This window comes from Pempheris klunzingeri, chromosome 9, assembly GCF_042242105.1.
Source record: "Pempheris klunzingeri isolate RE-2024b chromosome 9, fPemKlu1.hap1, whole genome shotgun sequence".
NCBI lineage: Eukaryota > Metazoa > Chordata > Actinopteri > Acropomatiformes > Pempheridae > Pempheris > Pempheris klunzingeri.
This window is the reverse complement of record NC_092020.1, coordinates 12,775,288-12,796,464: the sequence shown is the minus strand read 5'-3', so window position 1 is coordinate 12,796,464 and position 21,177 is coordinate 12,775,288. Positions and strand designations below refer to the sequence as shown.

The following is a 21,177-nucleotide window of genomic DNA, read 5'->3' as shown; positions in this document are numbered from 1 at the left end:
AAGCATCACGCTCAATCTTCTTTCCACACAGACATTATGCAAACAGAGAGAAAAGGAGAAAGAAAGAGTGCTGCCAAAGCGAAGAAAAACCCAGAGAGAGTCAAAGCATAGAATCACAGATTAAATATTTAAGCATCGTTGTATTTCCCCCAAATGAGCGCCCTAGTTATGTGTCCCATTTATGTGATTACACGGTTTATGGATCTTAATTGTATCTATTATGGTGGACACGAGCTTGAATTCCACAACAGAGGCGCGTGACTAATGTGAATTTTGTGTTTGTACACCCAGAACAGCGCTCTGACACGGCGCGCAAATCCCGCTTGCGCTCTGGTGTGAACATAAAAAAAAATCCCCCCGCTGAAATTCAATGACACGGTTAGCGCGTATTGGAGAGAGGGAGGGAGGGAGGGAGAGAAAGAGAGAGGCGGTGTCTGGTGACAGAGGAGGAGGAGAAAGCTCCCAGTCCACTCGTTCGCGCAGCTCCCTTTTACCGTCAATCCTACAAGCAGTCGGGTGCCACCGGAGTGCCCGGGGCTGTGGACTTATTTACCCCCGGGAATCGGAATCGGACACCAACAAACTATCCCAGGTAAGTGATGATGCTGATCATTTGTGTTGATGGGCCTTTTTTTAAATTTAATCAAAGAAACATAAACTGGAAAATGAAAGTCAGTAGTTGCCCATTTGTCGACTTTCACTGAGCTGAGGGTGGAGGAGAAAGCAGATGGGGGGGTGCGCAGTACTGTTGACGCCGCTAATTGCTTTTTAAATTGTCTGAGGGGAAGCTCGTGAGCTAATCGTTTTCGCGGTGCCCCATCTGCCGCGGTGACAACTCTCCAATGTTTATAATCCGATTAGGAGAAGGATCAGCGTTTTGATCAAATGAGCACTCCGCACCCCGCGCGATCACTACCAGCGATTCTTTTGGCTGTTCTAAACGTTCCATTCTGACATTCTGACCCGTCGTGCGTCACAATGTGAGAGTTCTGTGTTCTGTAAAGTGCAGCAGCTCACTTGGTTCTGTTCTTCCAACACTTTGCTGCATCCTCCTCACCTCTCTGTCTGTTTTCTCACTCTGAGCCGCTCTACCCGCTTCATATCCCTCTGTTTTTTTTTTCTCTCTCTCTCTCTGTGTTTGCTTTCAGAAGATGTTCGTCTTCCTGCTACCTGTCGTGGCTCTCTTGCTGAGCAGAGAATCGACGGTCTCCGGGAACAATAACGACAAATGGCTGAGCACCGTGGCTCAGTACAACAAGGACAGATCCTGGAACAGATTCAGAGATGTGAGTTGCACTGAGAGACAACATCTAGCCAAAGGGGGGATCAGCGTTAGCTTCATTGTTTGTGTGTGTGTGTGTGTGTGTGTGTGTGTGTGTGTGTGTGTGTGTGAGTGAGAGAGAGAGAGCTACTACGCCCTTGATACACCCTGTGAGTACTTGAGCACTTGCCAGCAGGCATAATCCACCTTGTAGAGACTCAGCAGGTTCAAACCCTGATTGAAAAAGACGCAGACTCATAGACAGCCATTAGACATGATGGAAAAGACCTTTATGAATTACCATTTGATTGACTGAAGGATTTCCCATCCTGTTTTTACTTCCCTGTGGAGACATTAAGAAATGTCATCATATTATCCTGTTCGACATAACACACGACAGGCTTTTATAGCTGATAATTGTTCAATTATTTCAGTGAGAATAAAAAGAATTGAGTCTTTTTGAGACTTTTCATGTGCAGCCTTTGGCCAAGTGGCATTTCATGATACACATAACATCCTCTGCAGTAAGGGTTTATGAAGCATCACATAGGTGCACCTATATGTAGAGGCCTGTGTGTCGTTCACATGTGCATCATTCTAAATCCATTATGGAGAATTATCAAGACTTGTTTCCTCACAGATGTCAGACATATTGTTTTTAATAAGTGTCCATGTTGGCTCCAAAGTTGACTGTAAGGCCATCAGAGTCAATGTACTGTCAAGTCAGTATAGATACATATTGATGCAAAAACACTTGTGTATTACTCTTGTTTGCACGACCCTGATTCTCTGATTGCCAACCATGAAACTTGGGTTGCTATGTGTAAAGAAGAATGGTCATAAGCTTTGACTTCAAGTGCTAATTGCAGTGACACCAACACATAGGTCTAATTACTGTAAAATAAGAACTAAAGAACAGAATCAGCCTGCTGTTGTGCAGCTAGAAGTATATTTCAAATTCAATCCAAAATGACTTTATTTATCTGTTAGGAACTTAATTTGTTTAAAAGCATCAGTGCATACACAACATATAACCAGACAGATGGCAAACAGAGCGTATGCATCATACAAGTGCAGTTTAAAATAGTTTAAGATGTTTACCACTAAGGTTAAGTGTGCAGAAATGGCCATAAATAAATAATGATAAAAAGGGTCAAGCACCCAAGCTAGCACAGGGAGTCTGATGGAAGTAGGCACAAAGTTTGACATGACACGCTTTTCTAGTGGAGATCCCCAAGTTTTCAAGTAAAGCGAATATATCTGACTGAATTGAAACTGAGAAAGTAGGTGTAAAAAAACAAGACAGTATTTCCATTTGATGAAATGGTGCAGCCTTTGAAAACACGTAGTCTGGGTTTGAATATTTCACTCAATGTATAAATTATATAGCAGAAATGCTGCCTGACATTGTGATTTTAACAAGTTAACATCTACTTTAGGGGAAATGAAGGCTGGTTGTATGAAAGCACTTGACCTCCATCTGCCATCTGCTGGTGACTCCTCAAAGGGTTGGGGTACCTCTCGAGCTCTCTTATCACTTGGAAATGTTTGTGCATGACATTTGTTCTTCAAAGAATCAGGACAAACTTGTGCTTTTCTCAGAATACTTTGACCTCCAAGTTTTACACTAAGCCTCCAACTCTGGCCTCAACTGGATAGTGACAACAGGGCGAAACTAACCCTTCAGTCTGATCAGTCGCCATCAAGCCAATGGTGACTGTAGTGTAACCACTGGCTCTCTATCTTGATACTATAATCTTAGTATTATTATTTCCTTTGCTGCCTAGTAACATGTTCTCCAGAGATTTCTGTTGACAGTGGGCTAACTTTGGCCTTATTACAGCTGGCCTTCCCCATACAGCACTGGAGAGGTGCTGTTGTGAGAGCTTGCATTAGTCATGTTTGTATACACTCAGCCAGGGCTCCACTACCTGCAGCGTGTGTGTGTGTGTTTGAGCGTGCTGCCCACTGTTTATTTCCCTCTGTGGTCTCCTGTGCAAATGAAACTCATTAACAGGAAACTGTCAGAGGAGGGCAGAGGAGGGAGAGAACCGGCGGGGAGAAGAGGAGCAATGAATGGGGGAAAGGCTGTGACATTTATGTTTCATATTTCAAGCAATGCTACCGACCAGATGAAGGAGTTGCTGTTGTGTTTATGTGTGTGTCCTTGTGCCTTTGTGTGCCTGTGAGTGTGTATTGTCTCCCGTATCACACAGGGAAACCTGTCGATCGTAATATGCCTCCTGCACCACTGGCTGTCTTTTGTCCCACTGTGACTTCTTTCCTCCTCCATTCTTTTTCTCCTCCTCTGCCTGATACCAAACCCTTAATATCACAGACAACAAGACCTTACATTAAGGAAATGTGTATGTGTGTATCAATCAGTCTAGAGAGAAGCCTGATCTTAAGGCACTAGTTGTGAATATAATGTGATCAAAGGCCCCTTTTACACTGCATTTTTTGGCTGTCCCAGGTGAGAGTTGACAGTTGTGAGAAATTTTAGGTGAAACCACTGGTCGTTAGTCATAAATAGTGGTCTTAAATTGTACCGTGTGACACATCCACAATGGCTTATTTAGGGCTTTGGGATTTTGGTCCTACATTCTGAAAATGTAGGACCAAAATCCCACAATGTGACTGTTGCTACGGCCCACGCTTACAAACCAGCTAATGAAAATCAGCAGAATCCTGTATTCTATTCTGCTCTTTTTGTCCCTGGCCACAAATGCCTTCCCCAACTCCATCTCCACCTCCTCAACTTTTTAGGTTTTAAAAGCCTATGCTACCACAGTGACAGTGTTTCGCATGTTCAGGATGTAAAGGATAATGAAGGATTAAAATCTAGTGGCCAATTATAACATCAAATCAACATAAATGTCTTCATGATTTAGCTCACTTGATACTCCATGAATAAAAATAAAAAAATGACAGACAGGGAGATGTGAAGGATCGTCATCTGTCACTCACTCATTCTCACCCCCCTTCTCCTCAGTTCTCATCCATTCATGAACTCCGCATTTTCCTTCCATGCCTCTCTCTTTTACTCATTTTCTTCCTCTGTCTCTGGAGCAATGAATGACCCTGTGCTCCCTCAACCATAGCCCTCTCCACCTCTCCCCCCCTCTCCCCCTGCCCTCACCCATGACTCCTCCTCTCTGCTACTCTCCTCTGCCTGCCATGTTTCACTCTGCATCCGTGATGAGCCACTTGCTCCCTCCTGCATAATGTATGAACGTCCATTTGTTGGCAGGGGAGTTGGTGCAATAGTTTAATAGTCAAAGTTCAGGTGGCTTATCTTGAAAACATAAGTAAAATAGGATTTGATTTATTCTTTTGCCAAGTTACATCCCTAATAACTGGGCTGTAATGTGTTGGAAGATAAAATAATAACGTCAGACAGAGACAGTTTTATTCTAGTCTGCTTCTATTGAGGAAGGACATGCAGTAGAAATGAAAAAAATGTCCCTCATTACCATTCCATTTTGTCAGTTCAAAAACCTTTTTTTTCAATCAAAATAAAGTCAGCATCTTTGTTATTTGCTTGTATATTTGATGCAGACATGAATTTCAGCTTGTCTGTAAAAACAAAAGGACACATTTGTTGAATAAATGACGCACCATTTTGGTTTTAGACTGAAGTTTGGGAACAGTTACTCCCACACCCGCTACCACTGTGGGACTGTCTCAGTTTGGTCTAAAACATGATTCGTTGAGTTGTCCTGTGGAAAAATGTCTAGTGCTGTGCCTTTGTTTCCATATGGATGGCCTCTAATATCTACATGTTTTGACCAATTAAATTGTTTCTTAATCCTTAACCACCTTTGTTGCTCTTTCGCCAAATCAGTTGTTGCTGTACTTTATGCCAACGTTTCCATTTTCCTGAGGTTACAATCACCACTTTAATTTTTAGGAGCTTTTATGCAAATTAAGAATAGCCGCAGTGAATATATGCACATTTGTATGCAGCAGTGAGTTTGACTGTGTTTCTGTTTCAGGCAGGGTCAACTTTGTTGTAATCCTGCCACTGCCTCGTGTTGTTGCTGCATCACTATACAATGATTTCCACACTGGCTCCAGTGCTGGTGGCGCGCTTGTTCCTTAGGTGGCAAACATTCGTGCTGTAGCTCTCCTCAGACAGATTTATAGTCAATATGTTTGTAAGTTGAGACTCACTAAGTGTTCTAATGGTAATAGACACAATTTTGGCTGATAATTATAGCCCTTTGCTACATAGGTAATTACTTCACCTTGCACACCTTACGTGTCAGAACTGCTGACCTCAATCTGATGTGGTCTCGGCAGTAAAAAGACGAAATACGATATGATGACACTGAATAAAACTATTTTTAACATCACAGAGGTTATTGGAAAGCAAAGTCATAAGATTGGAGACCAATTACACTATGTTATTTAACACTGGATAACAATGGCTTGAAAAGCTCCCGGTGTAATTGCTTTTTTATACAGTACTGAGTCTATCAGCTAATACCTATTATAGTCTGTGGATTGCTGAGCTGGCCGATTTAAGCCAGTTGTGCTATTCTGGCCTGAGCAAACCTATTGCGCTATTACCTGCACCGATTATCCCACATTACAGTACATTATTGTCGCTGTACATGTTGGAGTTAAGATGATCATATATGAATTTATCTATCTATCTATCTATCTATCTATCTATCTATCTATCTATCTATCTATCTATCTATCTATCTATCTATCTATCTATCAGCGTACAACACTGACCATGAGCATGAGTTTGATTGAGAATGTGTGTAGAGGACTGATCACCAGCACTGCTGGAGATGCCATGTGTCTGATAAAGTATCTGAAACCTCAGACAAGTGAGTATGTAGACAGCGATCTACGCACTTACTCAACTCTCATCTCATTTTGTCTCGTCGTGTGCTGAGTATTGAACTTCAGTGCCTCAGTTTTTGTTCCTAATCAAAATGTGTCTGTTGAACAGAAAGGACTGAAACTTGGAATTGAATGTCTGGTCAGATTTATGGACTGTTAACTTAAATCCTCATTTTGTTGAGAGTTTTGTAGAAAGGTATCAAAAAAGATACAGTTTTGGTATCGTTATTGAACTTCATATCATATCGGTATATCAGTTGTCACTTTGTCTCCCCTCCTCTCCTCTCCTCTCCTGTCAGAATCTCTCGACGTGAACAGTGAAAGAAAAGCTGTCATTGCCACTCAGGCAGCCTCCCTTTCATCCTCAAGAGAAGGAAAAGTTGTTTTCACTCTTGTGAGCTTGCTGTTTGTTTCTCCTTAAAGAGGCTCTTCTTGTCCCTATCCTCCTTCCCTTCTTTTCTCTCTTTTCTTACTGAAATCCTGCCTTTTGCATACTGTCAGGTTCACAGAAATACCCTAAACCATATTTTTGAAAGACATCATATGTGTGCTGCATATTTCCTCATGTATTTGTGTAAATGCATGTCGTCTCCAGGCTGTCTCTTCATTAGCTGGTGGGTCTGGTGGCAGGTTGAAAATCTTGGCAAGTTACAAACCGCTGCGTATGTGTTTGTGTGGTTGCATTGTGACTATGTGTCTCAGCTCAGTCTCATAGTGAGAATTAAATGTTGTCATCTTTTATCATTAGTATTCTCTTTTATAAGACAACAGTCTCTCTGGGGCTGCCAGTCACAGACCCCCACTGTCTCCCTTTATAAAAAACAAGAGGACGATGTGTACATGTGTGTGTGTTTGCATGCATGTGTACAGCAATTTTTGAGTTACAGTGTGTTTTTCTGCAATGGAGGCAGCTGCAGTGACACGGCTATTTCAATTGCAAAGCTGGTCAGTGTGTTAGCTTGTATTATTTTTGCATTCATGGAGGAAAGGGTTTTGTTGAGGTTGCACGTTTCTTTTTCAGCCTCTCGGTGAACACGTTCATACCTGGGAGCTTTCCACTGCATCCAAATGAACTGCTCCTCTTCTGTTACATCTATGTTTGCGCCCTGGTGTGTATGTGTGTGTTGTGATTGGCTGGTTGTACAGCTGAGGGGGAGGAGCTGGGTGTGGTTTAGAGAAGCAGCTTAGACAAGATGAACCCTGGAGTCACCTTCACCTTCTCTCTTTCACACACGCACACACGCACGCATGATTCCTCGGAGTGAGTACTCCCCTGCAGACATACAGTATTTCTGTCAATTAAGCGAAGACTTGGCTGAGCACCTGTCACTCTTTCCTATCTCTCCCTTCCTCCATTTCTCTTCCTCCTTTTAAGCTGCCTCTATACCTTCTCTTCATACCATTTATCACCTCCACTTTCTCCTGGCTCGTTCCTCTCTCGTTTTATACTCAACTAATTCCTGATGAAGCAGTGCCCTTCAAAACAATCCTTCTAGCTCTCTCATGCTTTCTGCTCCTTTCATCCCTTCTCTGTGTCTATGCTCTCCTTCTGCATGCATATTTCTCTCTCTGAGCTATTGATTTCAAATGAGAAAATGCTGATTATAATCTGTGCACTGAAGGAGATTTTTCTGTGTCATGTAGCACCTCTTTAATAAACTGACTGGTGGAAAATGTTCACATATCTCTTGGAACGGCTGTCTCTGCATTTGTATGAATGCTCACATAACACACACACACACACACACACACACAGATTCACATCCAGCCTGAGGCTCTTGGGAAGATCGATCTGTAAATTTACAGGCCTGGTAACCCTGATTGGAGCCTTGATATAATCAATAAGAGTGTGAAAAGGCAGGAAGACACGCACAAGCACATTGAAGGACAATACGGTCACAGGCTAGACAAAGGTCACTGTCCCTTATGACCAGGATAAATAGGTTTTGAGTGTGTGTTCGTGCGTGCGTGTATGTGTGTTGGACTTTAGAACAGAGAGAAATAGACAAAGCAGGAGAGCTAAAGGATTGCCAGTGTAATTTTGGCTGATGATTAGAAAGAGGAAATGGGGAAAAAGAGAGATGGTAGGAGAATAGAGGAAGAGGAGGAGCTTTAATGTGAAGCCCATCAACAGAACAGATGAACAGACGGAGGATGGATGAATGGGACAAATGTGGAATCCATCATCAATACAATGCGTATGTGTGTGTGTGTGTGTGTGTGTGTGTGTGTTTCAGTACGCTTTGCCATGGCAGCCCCTCCAAACCTCCAAACTCTTCTCTCTCTGTGGGGTTTTTCTTTCTGTTGGTCCATTTGGCCCTGATGTGACGCTCTCCTGCTAAGCTGTTGATTCCTTTGGAGAGATGCTGTCTCGTTTGCTTTTTCTATCTAAAGATTTACCAAGATAGATAAACTATCTTCAGACCAGTGAACCAAACCTGATGTACTCTGCCACTAGTTCTATATTTAGATTTCAGCAGTATTCTATACATACCATTGCTACACGAAATGACAAAATCCTGTCTATATTCTTATAATAAGGATTGCTTTAGATTACCCATACTACACACACTGAACTAATATTCATATTTAGCTACCAGCATAATTGTCTTTAGTGACTTCAGTATGTTTAGAGGTGGGTTATATGAAGGTATTTACCGTGAGATTTTATAGATGTGTCTACCATCCGATAGTTTGCCACACTTTTTATACTGAGGTAGCCACCACTTTAATATCTCTGGATGTGTCAGTGTGGGCAATGTTTTTAAATCAATGCGTAATCAATGATTTATGCAGTATTGGCCTTTTAGCCACACTGGTGGTGTGAATCTGTTGTTAGGATGGAACTGTCAGTATGTTGGCCCAACTATTGGATGGATTGTGATAAACTTTTGAACAGACATTTATGGTCCCCAGAGGATAAATCCATATTAATTTGATGATTCCCTCATTTTTTTCTGACTTTCCCTTCAGCATCACTATGAGGTTGACATTTTTTTTTTAAATATCACAACAACTATTCACCTCAACATAAATTGTAAGAACCTGACCTGAGGAAGGTGCGACATAAAAGATTATGGGACAATTTTCATATAAAGCCTTCATTAGGTCAAAAATTTTATTTTGCTTAAAACTTTGATTTATGATAATAACAATATGGCATCATCAGCCTCAGCTGTGCTTTGTGTTTTGTGCTTATTTGCAAATGTTTGCTCGCTAACATACTAAACTACAGCATGACAGAGGATTTAGTGTATATCACCCACCCCTATATACAGTATTCTTTGTTCATCTGCATAATTTTTAGCTTTAGCGTATAGCTATTTTCAGCTTTGTAAAACCAATTACTTAGAGTAATCATTTTATGTACAAACTGTCAAAGATAGTGTGTCATGTATGTACAATCCCATACCCAAAGATATTCCATTCAGAGTGATGTGAAAGAGAGAAAAGTAGTATTTCACATCTGAGAAGAACCAGTTCTTGTAAAGATCTTTTTTTCTGTCAATTATCTAATTGATTATTTCACTAATCATTTCAGCACTAAAACCATTTTTTCTAAATGTAATCTCCAGTGTCACAGTGAAATGCCTTTACCCTGCACACACTAACGATCCATATGGCTTCAAGCTGTCCTCACTGTATTTCCACCATATTTCATTGTAATGAATGTCTGCCATCGTTGTTAGAAAATCTACAAGATACTAACGACAGGCAACATATGTAGGATTTTCTTTCACATCTGTAGCAGCTAGTTTTCATGGAAAGCAAGGATATCAGTGTGTGTGTGTGTGTGTGTGTGTGTGTGTGTGTGTGTGTATGTGTGTGTGTGTGTGAACCAAACCTATATATGAATGAAATTGTTTGTAGTTTCATGCATAAAACATGGCTAGGTTTTTATGATCATCATGCCTGCGTATTGAAGTAAAAAGTATATCTCCATACATGTCAGAATAGTTTTGTATGTATTTGTGTGAAGGTTTCTGTTGCCATTGCCATTAATGAAGCTGTCAGCCTCACTGTGCACTGGTCCTAGCATATGATCAGATGTTTCTTCCTCGAGGTTAGGCTCCCTCTACATCTCTCCATATGCTAACCTTTGATTTGTCCCTTTGTAATCTGTTTTATAGGTTGAATCTATGGGTGGAAATGAGCCATAGCAGCCCTATTTGCTCGCTTGTTACTCTGCCAAATAGAAAGTCCCTGTTGGCACAGTGATAGTATTTTGTGTTGGGAGTTTGAGGTCTTGGGTTCATGCCTACTCTATGCTCTTTGATTCATTGCTTCTCTTTCTTTAAACCTTTTATTTGGAGGATGACCTGAGAAAATAACCAAATAGACATCTAAAATCAAAACGCGAATTTTTGTATAGTAATAAAGCTCTGTCAATAGGATATGTCTTCTGTCCTTTCTTGAGGAAAAAATCTGAGCTGAACAATTATATTTTTGAATTTTACATGGTTTTTGATTGCAAAAAGGGATGATGGTGCATGAACATAGAAGCATATACACTCTATCATGCCATCTCTTCCTTTGGTTTGTTATTCTTTTAATTATTTTTTGTTAGTGCTTTCACGTAAATCTACTGCCAACATGCTCTCAGTGACAATGCTAATATACTGATGTTTAGCAGGTATATATAGATGGTATTTACTACTGTAATTAGCATAAATACAGCTGAGGCAGATGGGAATGTCATTCATTTGCAGGTTGTTGATCATAAACTAAAGAATTAGACAAATTAAAATTTTGACTTGATGATGAAGTTAAGTAAAAAGTCTGGAGTGATTGGAGTTCATCCTCTGGAGAATATAAATGTCTTTACTAATATCCATTGCAACCCATCCAGATAATAGATATATTTGAATAAAAAACAGATGATCATCAAAGTCATTAGAGTTCATATTCTTGGGATTTCATGGCAATCGATTCCAGTAGTCATTGAAACATTTCAATCTGGACCAAAGTGGTGGACTGACCAACAAGGCCATCACTGGAGCCAAGCTGCTAGCAAGGCTAAAAATTAATTCTTAGACTCTCGATTAAAGTTGAATAAATCATAGTTGTTCTGACAATCTTTAGTCAGTCCAGTTAGTATGTAAACCCAAACAATTCTTTTGCAAAGAAGCTAATGAACCAGTTATTCTTTGTGCAGTGAAGACATGCTCCATTAAAAAACTGTCTATGGTTTTATTCGTAAACACATAAACAAAACTATGCACATAATGCACATCATAATATTACGATCAGCAGGAGTATTTTGTTCATTTTGTTTTTCACCCATGATAGTCATCTTTTTTATCTCGCAATATGTTGCTGCCACACTCTGGACCAACATTTTACTCTTTTCACTATCATGTAATGAAGTTATACCTTGTGATTTATAAAGCAGCTTCATGCTTTGATTGATTATATGTGTCTGCCTCTGCTTCTTCCCTGTAATCATAGTAGATGTTACTGAGATGATGGGTACAATCATTGCTTTGCTCTTTGTGATAGCTGATGCAGATAATCATACAAACAGAATTCAAATTACAGATGGCTCTTGTGAATATATTGTTTGGCTACATATTGTGTTTCAGAGCCAATCAAATCAATTATGTAGTGCAGTTGATTTTATTTACAAGCGGGCCATCTTGCTTCAATCACATTTGAAAGTAGCCCCCCCAACCTTGAGTGTCACAGTGTGAAATAAATCATGGGCAGTCTGTTTTCCTCTTTCACACCTCTCCACTCCTCCTTTCTATCAGTGTCAGCATCTCCCCCCCTTTCTCTCTCTCCGATGTTTATGGTCTCTAAAACCATGTCAGAGTGAATTGGTCATTATCTCATTTTCCCCCTGAGGGCAGGGGTACAGTTACTGTTTGTGTGTGTGTGAGAGAGTGTGTGTGGGTTTGAGAGATGTCTTGTCTGCTTCAATAATTCAGGAGGTTTCTGCTACTGCAGCTCGGAGGGGGGGGTGACACGATGATGTGGCAGATCTGTTCGTATTAGCTTTTAGTGCCTTTCCATATTCCTTACTGCATCATTTGTAGTTATCTGCAGCTAAGTAACTCCCAGCTGTATTCCTGTTTGTGACAGACAAACAGAATTGTAGGTAATGGAAACGAACATTTGAGCCCAGAGGGGTTGAATGAATACTGCATGTAAAGACATGGACTCTCTGTATGTGTGTGGACAGTTGAACCAATAGCCCTCTGGGTAATGTAGTTAGACAGTGTTCTTGTCTCCTAAGGCTTACTGGAAATCGAGTAAAACTGAGGCTACTTTAGTAGGAGACTTTTGTTTCTTTTGACAGTTTTTCTGTGACGAGCTGTTTAGCGTTTCTCATGGCCCAGCAGTCTAAGATTCATATAATGATCGTACAACAACTTGGTTCAATTCCAGCTGGTAGATGCAATGCCTTTCTTTCTCTGCCTCCCCATATTTCTTGTTTGTTTCTCCCATCAGCCCTCCAAAAATAAGAAAACGAAGAGTCTACAACAATGCTAGTAGCTCTGTAGCTGTGTTATGCTGACATGCTAGTTGACCATGTTAAGCATGAACTATAGCTGAGGCTGATGGTACCATCATTAATTTTGCAGGATTTTTGTCATAAACATTGAACAAATTAAAAACTTGACTTGATGATCCCGCCAGAGGACAAGTCAATGAGATTTTTCCTCTGTTGACTATGAATGACAGTACCAAATTTCATGGCAATCCATCAAATAATTGTTCAGATATTTCAGTCGGGACCAAAGTAGTTGATGGATAGACGGCTGTACCAAGCGGCTGTACGTCACTTCATACCCTCAACATGTCATGTTGTGTCTCTCAGTGTGTATTCAGATGAATCCTCCAGCTGTAATCCAGACGTTACATTTCAGCACCATGGTCAGCACCATGCTGTTGTTGTCTGCTCTTAAAGGAGAAGAAACCAGTTGTTGTTGGTGTGTTTCTGCTTTTTGAGTGGGCTGAGTGAGTCATTTCTGCTCTTCGCTCAGGGTCAGAAATGAAAAGTTCAACCAGATAAATACAATATTGTACATTGTATTCTATTTTAACCCCTCCGGACTGCTGCTGATCTGGGTAGTGATGGTTTTATTGGAGTTAGTTTGAACCCGTCACCAACTGCACACCCATCTTTCACTGGCATTACACATCCACTCTCCAGTCAGAAGCTATAGTTATGTTAAGAGTAACAGCTGGCTGGATGTCCTGTTTCAGGCTGACTTTCAAACCCAGAGAGACACAGTTAACCAGATTTAAGCCAGATGGTGTTTTTATCCCTTGTATCCAATTTAAACCTTTTGAACACATAGATACAGATTTGAAGGAGAAACTTTATTTAAAAGTAATATGATGAGTTTGCATTTTTAATAGGATTTCTAGTATGAGTAAGGTTACAGAGGTGTAGTTATAGGGGGCTGTGTACCTGGCTGTGTTAAGTGGAACAAAGTTGAGCATGAAGTGTCATAATGACACTCTTTTCTTTTCTTTTTTTTAAACATATATAGTATACTATATTTGATCATAATAGATAATTGAATGTATGCGTAGGACAAATAAATTGACCTTTTTAAGAGCTTTTTAAATTTTTTTTAATTAATACTTTGTATATAAATACATGAACATGAAGCCACCAGCAGCCATTTCAGATGTTTATTTAACACAATCATCAAACATACACAAATCTTGGGGGGGGGTTGGAATTTGGTGAAGTGCGTCATAATCCAGATAAATTTCATACAATTGCAAACATTTCATTTGCGAGTAAATGACACAAATTCACAATACGGCAAATGGTTAGGCCTGTCACGATAACAAATTTTGCTGGACGATAAATTGTCCCAGAAATTATTGCGATAAACGATAATATTGCCGTTTTGATACCATTTTTCAACTAATATAATAATAATGGTATAATAATGCAAGTACACCCTTTTAAAGATGAATAAACTTTTATTTCTTAAGAATATTTAAAATCGGAATTATATTATGAAAAAAAACATTCTAAATATCCAAAATAAATAATCAAAACAACCAAAAACAATAAATAAAATGGACTGTCAGTCTCTGTTAACAAAAAATGAATAAAAACCACTCACAATTGATGGTCAATGGTATGGTATGGTCAAGCTCATATAGGGGGTCATGTTTGAGCTTGACCACATATCCGTAGTGGCAGAGTAAAATGGGATGTCTTTGATCTCCTTCAGTATGTCATCTTTCATGTTGTTGTACAGTTGTGGAATTGCCATTTGTGACACATATGTTTTCCCTGGCAATTCGTACTGCTGGTCAAATGTTTGTAACATTTGTCGAAATGACGGCTTTTCGACGGTGTTAAAGGGCTGCATCTCTTTGGCGATGTAGCGAACTACACCGTCTGTGAGTGCGCACCATTTGGCACTGTCACGTTTATATTTTGTTTGCTTCATAAACGCCCCAGTGATCGTGGACTGTCGGGAAGATGTTGACGGCCCCTCTGCCTCTTTCGTAGACGTTTTTTTTCCCAGTTGGGAAAACTGCAACGGGTGGTTGTGTTTGAGGTGAAGGTGCATGTTTGTTGTGTTGCCGCGTTTAGCATGAACTTTTTTAAAAAAATGCGACATACCGGCTCATTTATGTTTTGTATTTCAACGCGGTCATTTGGCTTAAATCCAAAGTGTTCCCACACGTCAGCTGTTGCTTTCGGCTTAGAGACCAATTCCATTGTTATTTATTCCTCCAAATCTCTCCCTCTACACCTCACGGGGCTCTCATGCTGTACTCTGTGGTGCGCCACGTGCCCCGCCTCCCCACACAGAGACAGAGTGACTGACAGGAGGGTTCACTCCTCATTACGCTAAGGAACCAAGAGGAGTCAGTCTAGACGGATGCAGCGAAGTTAACTCATTATCCAGTGTCTTTGGTAAATGAAAAATTATCGAGCCCGGCAAACTTATCAAGCTCATTTTTAATTATCGTGCAATTAATTGATTTATTGATTATCGTGACAGGCCTACAAATGGTAAAATATAAGATTACATGAAGTATATGAAAATGTATTTGAATGCAACTTAGTTATCCACTGATTTGTGTCACTGTTTGCACATGAAGCAACATTTCACAAAGCTTGGTATTGCTTTGAATCAAACTGTAATATCACACTAATTGGACGAAAATATATTCTACTACAGTGGCAGTATATTTTTTTCTTCCGATCAGATCAGATGGATCCTGTCTGAGATGCTGACTCATGAATTTCACACACTCACATTCCCTGTGAAATCATTACATCTATTGCCAAGTTTGTGTACGTTCCTTGATGCAAAACAAGATATTAATATTAATACACCAAAAATGATGTAGTCATTAAGTCATAAAGACATGGAGCAAGGTAATTAAACACTACAGGGCTGTTGATTGGTCTATGAATGCGTTAATTAGAATCACATGCGAAGCAATCGGACAGCTCTATGCAATGATACAAAAAAGATGCGTCTTGTCCTGTACGGTATGTGCTTTAGTTTTTAATGGGTCATCATGGGTCATCATGGGACATGTGCCAACATGTCATTTAAATTCAAATGAGCTGACTATGAATGATCCCCAGTAATGCAATATTTGGTGTGTGCTGCAGACCAGAACAAATGATTGATTGAAGTACATGAAAGCTTGCTTTTCATGCAGCAGATTCATCAGTGCTTTCTTAAGGGTAAAGATACTTGAGTCTGTGCTTCCCACGCACTATTTTGCTTTATTCAATTAATATTCTGAAGACTCTTGTCAACTTAATGTTTATGTGCTGTCTTCCAAAACAAAATTGAACAGCACATATTCAGATTGTATTCATAGGTAATGATTCAGCAGATAGATATCAAACAGAGCAGTCCTTGGTTAAAAAAAACCTCATTTTAGTAAGACCACGGTGTTGGCACAAAGGGGATGAAGATAATTCCTGTTGTGTTAAAATGTCCATAACTCAAATCATCTTAAGGCCTTTTTACACCTCTGCGCAGCAACCGCCTGATAACTGAAAGAGTGTTCCTCAACAAAGAAAAGCAAGTTTTAAAGTTACTGCTACCACAAGGCCGCAAGACTTCAATTATGTCAAAGCGTTGGCACAACCCTCTCTCTCTGGATTTAAACGGCAGATCACAAGCAACTTTAAGATGTGCACCAAGTCTGATTGCTGAAATGATTACTACAGCTTTCAAATCAAATCAAAAACTATGCTTTTTCCATAGTAGTAGCTGTACAGGCTAGTTTTAGCTTGCTCTTTATAAATACCTAGCGGCATGTTGTACAGTTCCAGATGTTGGGACACCAGCATTATCAGCATGGATTTATTATCAGCTCCTCTATCATTCTCCTTGATCCGCAATGCTCATGTCCTTTGTTGTGACTGGCCAAAGTCAGGTGGCTGCCACCCAGATTTCCCTGTGCTGAATCTTGGCTGAGCAAAACCTGTGCGCAATCACATGGATGCCAACCGTTTCATTCCTCTACTGACGTGATCAAAACTACTTCCCCTCTGCCACCGTCCCCTCATTAAAATGACAGGAGGTGGCAAGTTACTGCGCATGAATGAGTTCACCAGCCTCAGTATGTATGTGCTAGAGCGGTACGTAGAACTCTTTGTTCTAGTTTGGGACTGTTGTCTAATGAAATTCAAGTGACTGAGGTCTAGATCTCAGTGTATTAAGTGTTAGCTATGGCCCAGCAGGTCCTGTTTTCTGTTGACTGGAAACTCTTCCACTCATAACAACCAGAGCAATGGACTATATCATTTTCCTGACTCCCTCACTCCTCTCCTCTTTCTCTCTGTCTCAATCTCAGTGATGCCGGCACGTTGCATGTTTTGTCAACGGCAGGCCCCAGTGATCAGGCAGTGGGCGGGGGAGAAACACAGGATGAATAGTGAAGCCAAATGGCCAGTCATGTCGTCGGAATGAATAAAGGGAAATTGATTATGATAATGTCACACCTCAACTGATGGGGAGCAAGAGACAGAGCGAGATGGGTGTGGGTGTAAAAATGAATACATTTATGCATATGCATGTTTGAGAATGACAAGAATTGTTTGACAGCTTTAATTAAACTCAGCTGAGTCAGCCTCGGAGCTGCAGCTTCAATCACATTTTAATGAGCCACACACCCAGCATCCCACATGGAATAAAGTCCGTCTCTTTAAACCTTCCCTCTTCTCTCTGTCTGCATTTGGTCTGTGTGTGTGTGTGTGTGTGTGTGTGTGTGTGTGTGTGTGTGTGTGTGTGTGTGTGTGTGTGTGCGCGTGTGTGTTTGTGTGTGCATACACTTCTAACCTTGAAAGAACCAGCCTTTGGCAGGTTCCCAGTGACTTTCTCATGGATTTTGTGTTGGATAATAAGGTGAGCTGGGATGCTGCTGATCAATACTGGAAGCCTCTTTTATCTGGAACTGACAGATAAAACTGGTCCATCCCTGCCAATACTGGCAGACTTAGCTTCATTTTGGATGGCGCCATTTTAACTGGTTCTATTATGGGATTAGTTCAGCCAGAACTTTTCATTTGAACTGCGGTAGACCTGACAGATAAATATTCACAGGCTGATATAATTAGTCGATATATGCATATCACAGACAAAATGTAACCAGCAAAATATGCAAAATTAAATCGCTGGTTCAGAGTTTTTAAAGCAGATACAATCAATATTTATATATTAACAATGGATCACATCACTAATTATATGTGAAACACATCACTCATAGTGATCAATCTCCAGAAAATTGTTAGTTCTGTATCGTACTTCATACCTCATTGTTTAGGCCTGCAAATATTACTGTTTTGCTTCACTCTCTTTACTTATATTACCTTCATTTACGAACCACAGCAGGCAGTTGTTTTGAGCAAAAAAGCTAAAAAAATTCAACAAAAACCAACCACCCACGCTACCTAACCAGCATCAAACAACAAACACACAAAGTTATCGACTATATGATGACTATAACGGAGCGTTTAGTTGCTAAAAAGCCAGGTATTATCCCACAGGAGAAAGTGAGGAGTAATAACAGAGCTCACAGAGAGTAAATGTGGGATATTTGTCAGATGGACAGAAACACAACGCCAAATTAAGTTCAGGTAGTAATACCATATTTCTATGTCGTGCTCACAGCATGTGTCTGTTGAGTTATTGTAAGTAAAAGTGATCCCATAGTAAAGCAACCAATAACTCTATCGACCATATGGGGATGTGACTATTATTTTTAGGCACACTTGGAAAACTGAACCCATCCTTGAATGTTATCTGAAGTAGTTGATTTTAATATTTATTGTGTATATACATTTTATTCTTTATCATCATTTAATTTCCAGTCAAGTTTACTGTTTAAAATCTGCTAAAAACACACACACACAAGTGAAAATGTTCATGAAACCTTACTTGTATGTGTTCTTTCTTTTATTACTGCAACTTTTCATGGTGAGAGGTCTGGCATTTAGATGGAAACAGCCAATACTGTCTCACTCTGACTCTGTGTGGTGTAAAGAGGGAGTTGGTGAGAAATTTTGCAGCTTTCTTCCAGTGAATGTATTTTTTATCATTATGTCTGCCTGTATTTGAGTGTGTGCCCATATGGCACTCAGTATGCTGTTTGCCAGACCTGAAATTCTGTCAGCTGAGCTTCAGTTGTTTCACTTCCTTGGATACAGTAGCTGCATTACCTTGCCATAATTACTGTAGGATCCCTGAGGAGTCTTTGTGAAGCTCTGAGCCATCCTGCTGAAAACTGGTTTGTCTCCTCATCTAATCTCCTCATCTAGACCGTCAACATGTCTCCTAGACCCCATTCCTACTGGACTACTTAAGGAGGTCCTGCCCCTAATTAACACGTCCTTACTGGATATGACAAATCAGTCTTTACTAACAGGCTATGTACCACAGTCCTTTAAAGTAGCAGTAATTAAACCTCTCCTGAAAAAGCCTACTCTTGATTCAGGTGTATTAGCCAACTATAGGCCTATATCCAACCTTCCCTTTCTCTCCAAGATCCTGGAGAAAGTCGTAGCTAATCAGCTGTGTAATTTTCTAAATTCTAATAGTCTATTTGAGGATTTTCAGTCAGGTTTTAGAGCGAACCATAATAATAATAATAATAATAATAATACATTTTATTTATAGGCGCCTTTCAAGACACTCAAGGACACCGTACAACACACAGTTACAGACAGTTAAAAGTTACCGGCGAGCAGCGGCAGCAAGTCGCGGCAGCAAGTCGCTCCTGTGTTCACTCGACCGGAAGTGACAGTGGGGGGGGAAGTGGGGAGGAAAACAGGAGGAGAGAGAGGGGAGGAGAAAAAACATGCGATACCAGACTGCACTCATGTGGAGTGCAGTGTGGGACCGGTAAAAAAACCTCAGCACAAATTTTAGCACATCACATGACAATAACAACATTGCAACAGGGGAGGGGAAAAGGGGAGTGGCCGCCTTGGTCAAGAGCCAAAGAAGGAATCAGCACAGAGACAGCACAGAGACAGCACTGGTGAAGGTTACAAACGACCTCCTTATGGCATCAGACAGAGGACTTCTCTCTGTCCTGGTCTTGTTAGACCTGAGTGCTGCTTTCAACACCATTGACCATCACATCCTGTTACAGAGACTGGAACAGTTCATTGGTAAAAAAGGAACTGCATTAAGCTGGTTTAAGTCCTACTTATTAGATTGATTTCAGTTCGTACACGTTAACAATGAATCCTCTGTCCACACTAAGGTTAGACATGGACTTCCACAAGGTTCAGTGCTTGGACCAATACTCTTTATCTTATTTATGCTTCCTCTGGGTAATACTATCAGGAAGCACTCCATTAATTTCCACTGTTATGCAGATGATACACAATTATATTTATCAATAAAGCCAGATGAACCCAATCAGTTGGCTAAACTTCAAATCTGCCTTAAGGACATAAAGTCCTGGATGAGCAGCAACTTTCTGCTGCTAAATTCAGATAAAACTGAAGTTATTTTGCTTGGCCCCAGACACCTCAGAGACAGCTTTTCTACTACCATAACTGCTCTGGATGGCATTACTCTGGCCTCCAGCTCCACTGTGAGGAATCTGGGAGTCTTATTTGATCAGGATTTGTCCTTTAACTCCCACATTAAACAGATTTCGAGAACTGCCTTTTTCCATCTACTAATATTGCTAAAATCAGGCCCATCATATCCACTGATGATGCAGAAAAATTAGTACATGCATTTGTCACTTCTAGGTTGGACTATTGTAACTCATTATTATCAGGCTGCCCCAATAAGTAGTTAAAGACTCTCCAGCTGGTCCAGAACACTGCTGCTCGTGTTCTGACGAGAACTAAAAGAAGAGACCACATTTCTCCTGTACTGGCTTCTCTTCATTGGCTTCCAGTAAAATCTAGAATAGAGTTTAAAATCCTTCTCCTCACTTACAAGGCTCTTAAGGGCCAGGCCCCATCATATCTTAAAGAGCTCATAGTACCGTACTACCCCACTAGAGCACTGCGCTCCCAGAATGCAGGCCTACTGGTGGTTCCCAAAGTCTCCAAAAGTAGTTCAGGAGGCAGAGCCTTCATTTATCAGGCTCCTCTCCTGTGGAACCTCCTTCCAGTTTGGGTTTGGGGGGCAAACACCCTCTCTACATTTAAGAGTAGACTAAAAACCTTCCTTTTTGACAAGGCATATAGTTAAGGGCTGGATCAGGCCTTAGACCAGCCCCTAGTTATGCTGCTATAGGCTCAGACTGCCGGGGGACTCCTATGGTGCACTGAGCTCCTCTATTCTCTATCCTCCTCTTCCGCTCCATCATTATATCTCATGTCAGCCAAATGTCTGCCTCTAACTTGCTATCTTCCCCGGAGCCTTTCTGTGCTTTCTCATCTCTCAGGTTCCTGTGGATCCTGGTTCTGGTCCTGCTGATGTGGTTCTCTGGTTCATGAATCACTGCTGTGGATCGTCGGCCACTCATCATGTTTTCTACGGTGGCCGGGAGGTGCAAAACAATTTTACAATACAAGAAACACTTTTACAAAGCTGGAGACAAATTTACATTTTAGAAAACATTTTTACAAATCAGAAAAC

General features: G+C 40.6%; 1 protein-coding gene across 1 annotated transcript in view; it reads left to right on the top strand.

The window, feature by feature from the left end:
* Positions 1-523: 523 nt before the first annotated feature.
* The window catches only part of spock1 (SPARC (osteonectin), cwcv and kazal like domains proteoglycan 1), a 115,612-nt gene continuing 94,958 nt past the window's right edge, over positions 524-21,177 (top strand). Inside the window, exons 1-2 of the mRNA XM_070836728.1 lie at positions 524-592; positions 1,149-1,286. Coding sequence (XP_070692829.1) covers positions 1,152-1,286 — 135 coding nt within the window. The 5' untranslated portion in view covers positions 524-592; positions 1,149-1,151. The remainder of the gene's footprint in view (positions 593-1,148; positions 1,287-21,177) is intronic.